At 30.8% G+C, this 8767-nt stretch overlaps 1 protein-coding gene across 2 annotated transcripts; it reads right to left on the bottom strand.

Moving 5' to 3' along the window:
- Positions 1–1057: 1057 nt before the first annotated feature.
- LOC131601129 (ribonucleases P/MRP protein subunit POP1-like) lies at positions 1058–5938 on the bottom strand. 2 transcript variants are annotated; one of them, XM_058872879.1, is made up of 11 exons: positions 5780–5938; positions 4848–5271; positions 4540–4636; positions 4343–4456; positions 4015–4260; positions 3792–3907; positions 3201–3698; positions 2788–2896; positions 2143–2693; positions 1609–1776; positions 1058–1513 (listed from the first exon to the last, which is right to left on the bottom strand). In XM_058872879.1, exons 1-11 carry the CDS (start codon positions 5934–5936, stop codon positions 1315–1317), a joined length of 2679 nt encoding a protein of 892 aa, XP_058728862.1. In that variant the 5' UTR covers positions 5937–5938; the 3' UTR covers positions 1058–1314. The 2 variants fall into 2 exon arrangements, with proteins under 2 accessions (XP_058728862.1, XP_058728863.1); XM_058872880.1 differs by having other exon boundaries at positions 1062–1513; positions 4848–5317; positions 5780–5919.
- Between the last annotated feature and the right edge of the window lie 2829 nt (positions 5939–8767).

The raw sequence follows: 8767 nt of genomic DNA, 5'->3' as shown, positions 1-8767 counted from the left end.
TTAAATAGTGTGATAGAAGTACAAAGGCAGGGAGAAAAATTGCCAACATAAGTAAATATGCAAAATTTAAATGAAAACAAACATCTTACTTTAATAATAATAATAACGATTTTAAAAATCACACATAAAATGATTCGTGAAGACAGTTAAGAATTTTACAATAACAATGTATTAAATTATTTTTTTAGCCACATAAACATTTCATTGTCATATATAAATATATATAATAGAGTTTATATATAAATTAAAAACAAATAGATAATAAGTTGAGTCTCTATTCTTTTTGGATTCTATGTAAAAGATTTATTGTTTTTGGTGTTACAAAATTAAAAAATATCAAACGCAAATGATATGAAAGTATGTTGGTTGTCGGAACACGTTTTTTTATGTTTGACCATTTTAATTGAATCCGCTTTGAGTGTTGTCTGTCCCACCGCAAAATCTCTAGTCATCAAATCCACCAGTGAAAAAACCATTGTCAAGAATACACATGCATGTTTTCCTCCTACTCACTCATACACCAGAACATTTGTTGATCGAAGTGTTGATCTCCCCTCATGTAGGTCAAACAAGAAACTTACATGCGTCTCTTTCTTCACAGGTACTCCACCTGTTGAAATATGTCAAACAAGATCATTCCTAACAAGACCATGTCGATATTTGAAATCTGAAAACTCCCTATAATAAATTGCATGTTTTCCAAATGTATCCAAACACGCTTTGCGACAATCAGGATAAACCTCATCAATAGAAAATATGGAAATCTTAAGATAGTACGACAATGACATATGTTGAAATATGTCTTTAAGAATAATATGTCTTCATAATCATTTATTAGGATTCATGTTCAATGTATTACACATTAAAGAGTATAAAAGCAAAAGAGTAAATGAATCATCTATATGCAGTAAAATAGATTCAATATCAGTAGCATGAAATAGAGACTATCAGATGCTCTAAGAATCAAACATCAAAAAAGGTTCTACAAGCATTATGATATTTTTCTACCATCAAGGTGATGCAAACAAACTTCACAGAATTAATGTTATTCTCATAAATGCATTATTGTTCAAAAGAAAGTAGAGATTCAGAGTCTAAATCAGCTCACACAGGCTTAGATTATTCAAACCAAAATACATTAAACTATTTTATATAACTTCAAATCTATAATTTCAAATGTTTCGATTGTACAAATATTTCTAAAAATTAAACTCTATGATGTCGCTTTACCCTTTTTCTAATAAAGAATATTCGCCAATTTAGCCCTATTTGTAGCAGTGTAACTAACAGAGTTCGATCAAAAACAAAATAAATTTACAAAAAGTCGATGTCATTTTCCTGATATTCTAGGACAATAGAAGCAAGGGCTAGCCTATAAGCAACAGATCTTAAGTTCCTGACAAGTACGAATATTTCCGTCCTCCTCTGCTTTAGGGGCATCTCCTTCCACTGTTCCGCTCTTAAATCAGATAGCAAAACTGCCTCACAAAATCCCTCTGCTACAAGCCTCTTGCTGCAATGATATTGCACACGGTAAGATTCTCTACAACGAGGTATATAATCAGACTATTAGAAAAGGATGGGAATACAAAAGATTCGATTTCAAACCTTCCTTGAACACAGGCTGTCGTGACAAAGCCAATAGGCCACCGGTGAGATTCTCTACCAATTGAATCATCTGGTATCTGCATTCCCCATTTACCGGAGGAATTCTCTTTGAAATATGATCTCATAGCAGACTCGGACAGTTTAAGTCCCGCTTCACTTTTCACTGAACTGCAAAACATTCACAATAGATATACAATGCATTAAGTTTTAGCATTTCTATGCACTGATGGTTCAAAATTTAGAATAAAATACTCCAAGCAACCCATATTATCTCTTCGATGTCGTAAACCCATCCTAAGCCCCTCACTTTTTATAATTACCCTAACTAATTCAGAAACTCACAGAAAAATGAATGCTACGATAAAATATTGGCAACCATATCTAGTTATCCCATAGCCAAACAAAAAATCGTGTTTAACAAACAAACAGCAAACTTTACAAGAATAATGGTCAATTCTTAATTTCCAACCAACAAAAATATAATTATTAATATCGATAGAACAAAAAATTCATAATTTCAGTGTTAAATTATACCTTGAAGTCCATAAAGATATATCAGAAGGACGTGGCGCACAAATAACAGCCCCCTCTTCAAAAAAGCCTTCCTTGAATGGGTGAAGAAGAACTCTTATAAAACATAGCTTATGGTCATAAGTGACAGAACTTCTATTGCTCGTATCAGGCATTAGTTCTTCCTTGATAAACTTAGAGATTCTGGCCTTTCGATCTGCTGCATAAGGAAATAATAGCAACCGACCAGTTTTGGTTTCATTGAGCAATGTAGTCAGCATACAACCTGTTCTTGCTACAGTTCCATCAAATGAATTCTCGGAGTCGGAATTTGATAAGCAATTAGTATTGGTCAAATCTTCCCTAGCTGAAAGGTCTAGGGTCTCCACTGAGCTAATCTCTTTGTTCAAAGTAGCCTGAACAATACCCCATGGAGGCAAGATGGGAACTATCAAAGTCCTTACAGAAGAAGGACGAAGTTCTTCCTTTTGATTACATTTGGCAGCTTTAGCAGCCATGAAGCATGAGTATGCCTTGCAATCTGGGAAATCATGAGGGAAAAATGGTATCCCCGACTGGATAAAGAAAAAAGTTTTCAAGTAATATTCAATTAAAAAACAGAAGAAACAAAATGTATATTTTAGTGGTGTATGCAGTGCAAATACTTACATCAGATGCAATCCACTGCTTTTCTCGCAAACCTATTGCATGTGCCCCATTAGTGACAAGTGGAATCCAGAAGGCTTTAACCCAACTTAAGGGAAGTATAACAGACCATCTAGAAGATAATCACAAAAGTAGTCATTATAAAGTTATATAATACATAATAATATGAAAGGTTTTAACATTAATTTTCAGGCAATACAAATGCAAGGATCATGTTTGATCAATTGGTCTTTGTAGCCCCTTAATCTTATGACAAGTTATCTCATTTTTCTCTAATGTGTCTTAAGAAAGTGATCACAAATATCTAACCTTTGCTTTCAAAGAAAAAAAATAGTACTTGATATATAATCATAAACAACATTGGTAGTTTCAATAAAAAAAAAATAAAAGGAAAAATATATTGAAGAATAATTTACCCCATGTTCAACTCCTTCATATCATTTTTTAAAAGCAGAATAGGGCAAGATCTTGAGCACTTTCCTTTGGAAGAGTTCGCCTCCCCAACATTTATGTCATCAAGGCAGAATTTCACCATGCGATCGCGGTGCTTCTCCATAGAAAGAACACTGTCTTCCACTGGAGGCTTCAAGCCTCTGGTGGTAGCATACCATAGATCATCAACATCAGACTGGCTATCTCTAAATTCTGAGCAAGATAAAGAAGTCAAGTCTTTGTTCTTTCCTAACAATCCTCCCAAAACAGCAAGCTCTTTGCAACTAGTTTCTTGTGCATCACTTAGAGTCTTAGTTGAAATTGGCTCCGTTTGATCAACAGTCTTTTTCACAGGTAAATCCCGAGGATCCTTAACATTAAGAGATAACATTGCATGAGAAGAAAAATGTTCTTCATTTTTCAGTATGGAAGATTCTGTACTATGAGACACATGGTTTTCTTGCCTCTGATTTTCTGAAATACTGTCACGCAAACATCAGCTATTTTGGATCAATGACGTCAGTTAAACAAGTAGAAATTAAAGCAGAAGTGATTTGCAAATTTAAATAACAAACCTAACGGGATGCAATATCTTCTGAAGAAGTCGAAATGCCCCTGATCCCATTAATTCCAATTTTGCAAGTTTACCCTCAAGAGAAGAACAAGTGATTGAGATGCCTCTCTTTTCCATCTGAATAATAGTAAAGATGAAAAAAAACATATAATGTAAGTTCATATAAGAATTAAAACAAAATACAATTGAGATGCCCATATAAGAATCTAAAGAAGAAAGTGAACCTCTTTCTGGCAAGCAAGTTTAAGATTATCGTATCCTTCCTCAAAGGCAGATGCATGTATCCACACCCAAAGATGCCTAAAAGAACAACTACTCTCCAATCTTTCTGACTTTTCACATAAATCAACATCAGGAATAACTTTTTCATTACTGACACCTAGGTCTGTGATATTTTCTTGTAAAGTTGGTCGCCACATATAAGTTACAGGAGCAATTGCCTGAGAAACTGGTGCTCCAACTTGATGAAGCTGTCAATGAAGAAAACTTAATTTTATTTGACAAAACAACATGGCTCTTTCAACTACACGAAATGGAAAAAGGAACACTCACCATTGCAGTTCCATAGGTTATACCAGAAAGAACGGAATCACTGTGATTTCTGGGATGTGTTTCTTCTATAGGAGAGGGCACAAGTACCATTCTTAATACTGAAACTAACGAATCCTGTAAATAGAACAACCTTAAATAAAGCTATGAGAACTAAACCATTATTTTCAAAGGCTGAGACTACAAAAATTATAAACTACCTCTGGACCCTCTAATTGAACAGCAGAGTAATAGCTTGCATCGTGTACCAGCACCCCTTGTTTGAGCTTTTTCAACAATGCCCTCGAACCTTTCCCTCTAAATAAACACACAAAATCCATGTAAGTGCTTCCAAAAGATGTAAAACATGCATGCACATTCTTGTAGCATTAGGTTGTCATAATCCAGTTCAAATACATCGCAATTAAGTAATGCAACTTTGCACAATGAAATTAACAAGATTCAAATTTATCCATTGACTCTTTCATCAGTTTCTCTTTAGTTTTTTCATATAAAAAAAAAGACCAACCTTCCATGAAGACCCAGAGGAAGGTGGTAACCCCACAATTTGGTCATGGAAAACCGCTTTGCATGCCAAACATGTGTTCTCAGCCTCTTGGTTCCATCCCCAGAAGTACAAATGCCACTCTCAGGGTTACTCTTAAGTTCATATCTTCGACGAACACGTCGAGGAAGCTGCATTAGAGATTCCTTATTCAAAACCAATTCAGCATCGACTTTATCAACTATTCCCAGTTTCCGTCTCTTTCTTCTGTGCCCCTTTCTTGCAATTTGGTCATTAAATGATGTTGTTCTTCTTCTCTTGCTCCTTTGAGACTTATAATCATTGCTTAGTCTATTTTCAACAATACATTGAAGACTCTGAAGCTCCGGAGCACGGGATTCTGCAAACTTCTGCACATTGATTTTGCGAGGTGGTGCTACCGCAGATGCTGAAAGTTTAGTCTTTTTAGTTCCTTCTACAATCATTATTGAGAGCTAAGTGGAAAAAATAAAATAAAAAAGATAGAGTTAGTTTACATTATACAAACATAAACTACACTTTAAAGGAGTAGCGGCGCAGCTTATTGCTTGTTTGCCTGCTAATTCTCTGCTGTATAATCTTGATTATATATTTAAAAGCATGAACATAATCATGGGATTAATTTAATAATCCAATTAGGTTTGAATTAACACAAGCATAGTTCAAAAGTAACTAAACAATATATAAATCCAGATTCTAATGTAATACTTGCAATTAGGGAAAACAGAACATAGAAACCAAAATTTTCAAAACTGATACCAATTTGAGGAATGTCATTGGTAGGAAGTTATTCAATCACCTATTTAAAAATTTCTTGATTTTCTAACCAACCAGAGATTTGTCACAAACAGTAATAAACATTCAAATTTCAACAATAGAAATTAGAAAACGGTTGCATTAAACAATACTAAACAAACCTAGTTGAGAGGAATAGGAGAGGCTGTATAGTATCGATAGATAGATATAGAGGAAGGCGGTGGCTCGCGGAGATGGGAGGTCGTGGTGGCGGTCGGAGGGGAGTGTGATTGAGAAAAGAGAAGAGGAACAGTGTGCCGATGATAGATAAATGTACATGAAATCAAATCTAATAAAAAAAAAGTTTAAATATGTTTTTGTTCACAAAAGAATTTATAAATTACCAAATTTTTCTTTTGCTTCGAATAGGATATTGGTTCATATAAAATGCAACAAATTTTAGTTCAAATGTGTATTTTTTAAAGATTATTTTATATATATGTTAAGAATTTTATAAAAAAAATTTTGAAAAAATTTAAAATTTGATTTTTAAGTTGAAATTTTTATTACTTTTATTATTATCTTTTAAATTTTAAAATTTTCGTATTTATTCTTCTCTTTTAAAAAAATTGATAAATAAATATTATGAATTATGAATAAAAAATATTATTCAAAAATTTAAAAGTTAAAAGGTAATTAAAGAATTTAAAAAAAAAAATAATAGAGACTAAAACTAAATGCATATAAATTCATATAAATTTTGTAAAAACTAAAATATATAATTTTTTTAAAAAAAATAAAAATAAAATTTAAAACAGTTATAAGAACAAAAAATATATTTAATCCTAAATATTTATAAGTTTGTTGTAGTTAATTGGACTGAAAAAATTTGGGTGTTTCAAGATAAATTTTTATTGGAGTTTTCCTCCAAGCTTAAGGATTGATTTGGGGGATTTTTCATAAGATTTCGCAAATTAGATCCAAACTAGTGAAATCTTTTGAATAAATACGTTTTTGTCAAAGAAGTAACGGTAATCGAAAGATCATTTTGGTAATATTGGGTCATAATAGTTCGTTATTTGGATTCAAGTGAGTGAAAGTTTTGAAGGAAAGGATTCTGTCGAAGGAGAAGCAGTAACCGGGGGATAAAATTGGAAGTATTGGGTTACTTGATAGAGTTCAAGATCAAGGGAAGAGAAGAAAGGATCAACATTAAACATAGGGTTTCGAGAGTTGGATTGCTACTTTTTCTCTTGTAAACAACATTTGCAATGTTTAATTTTTATTTTTCAATTCCTTTGGAATAGGGGGTAGACGTACCCATAGCGAGGCCGGTTAGGGAAATACCTGACTAAATCCTTGTCTCTCTTTTACGTTTACTTGCAAACATTTACTTGCAAATTGTAAAACCATTGATTGTGCAATCGAGAGATAATTTCTTTGTATAATACTTCAAAATAATTTGTTTAGTTGATTGCAATCTATGTGATTGTAATTGGTTTCTCATATAAACAAAATCAAAGAAAAATCTGATTTGAATTGATTGCACACCAAGTATTCGACAAATTGCTTAAGTTAATTAATGTTTGTTATTTCATGGGAAATCGATTACTATTGTGTGGTTTCGTTCAAACGTTGCTGTTAAAAATAAATTGATTAAGTTTCTCATCCAACACATATGTTATATTAGGTTCAACGCATATTTGATCTTTTCGATAACGGTTCGAGATAGATGATTGTCGATCCGGGATTGTTTCTGTTAGCCATAGTAAAACAAAATTTTAAAACCAACTTTTAAATAAGAAAATTTCATTTGCGATATATTCACCCCTCTATATCATAGTCAATCGTCTAACAATACAAACTTTGTGATCGGCGACCCTTCATAGTGGTCGATCCTTCTAGTTTCAATAATAGATTCGTATACCATTTTTTAATTAATTTTTTGGGATCATAAATACCATTATATAGAAAAATATTTAGATCAATTATAGAACTTTTCCCGTATACAAATATTATTTATGTTTAGGTAACGTTTACAAAAATATCTAGATCAATAGTAAATTTTCGTATATAAAAATATTTAGATCAATAATAGATTTTTTTCCATATACCATTTTTGAATAAAAAAATTTAGGATCATAAATACTATTTTTTCGTATATAAAAATATTTAGATCAATAATAGATTTTTCCCGTATTTAAATATCATTTATGTTTAGGTATCATTTATAAAAATATCTGGATCAATAGTAAATTTTCGTATATAAAAATATTTAAATCAATAATATATTTTTTCCCGTATACCATTTTTTAATTAAAATTTTTAGATCATAAATACCATTTTTCATATAGAAAAATATTTAGATCAATAAAAGATTATTTCCCGTATACGAATATTATTTATGTTTAAGTATCATTTACAAAAATATTTGGATCAATAGTAAAATTTCGTATATAAAAATATTTAGATAAATAATAGATTTCTTTCCCGTATACCTTTTTGAATTAAATTTTTTTGGATCATAAATACCATTTTCCATATAGAAAAATATTTATATCAATTATAGATTTTTTCCCCGTAGACAAATATTATTTATGTTTAGGTAACATTTACAAAAATATCTATTTCAATAGTAAATTTTTGTATATAAAAGTATTTAGATCAATAATAGATTTTTTTTCCGTATACCATTTTTGAATAAAAAAATTTAGATCATAAATATCACTTTTTGTATATGAAAATATTTAGATCAATAATAAATTTTTCTCGTATTTAAATATTATTTATGTTTAGGTATTATTTACAAAAATATATGGATCAATAGTAAATTTTCGTATATAAAAATATTTAAATCAATAATAGACTTTTTTTCCGAATACCATTTTTGGATCATAAATATCTTTTTTTCTTATAAAAAATAAATGGAGTATAGAGGGATTAGGGTAGAAAACTAAAAAGGTGAAGAGAGAGAAAGAATGGTTAAAGTAAGTTATAATATAGTTGAATAAAATATTAAGATTATAATGGAGAATTGTGTAGATAGACAAAAAAACCAACAATTTTAATAGGTGTAAAAAAAGTAAGGATGGGTAGTTTTGTAAAAACCAGAACCACTAATTTTCTTATATCTAGATATAGTACAAGTTATTATTACTTGAAAGAAAACA

Source organism: Vicia villosa, linkage group LG5 (assembly GCF_029867415.1).
Source record: "Vicia villosa cultivar HV-30 ecotype Madison, WI linkage group LG5, Vvil1.0, whole genome shotgun sequence".
Lineage (NCBI taxonomy): Eukaryota > Viridiplantae > Streptophyta > Magnoliopsida > Fabales > Fabaceae > Vicia > Vicia villosa.
The sequence above is the reverse complement of the archived record's forward strand: the minus strand, read 5'-3'. Positions and strand labels throughout refer to the sequence as shown.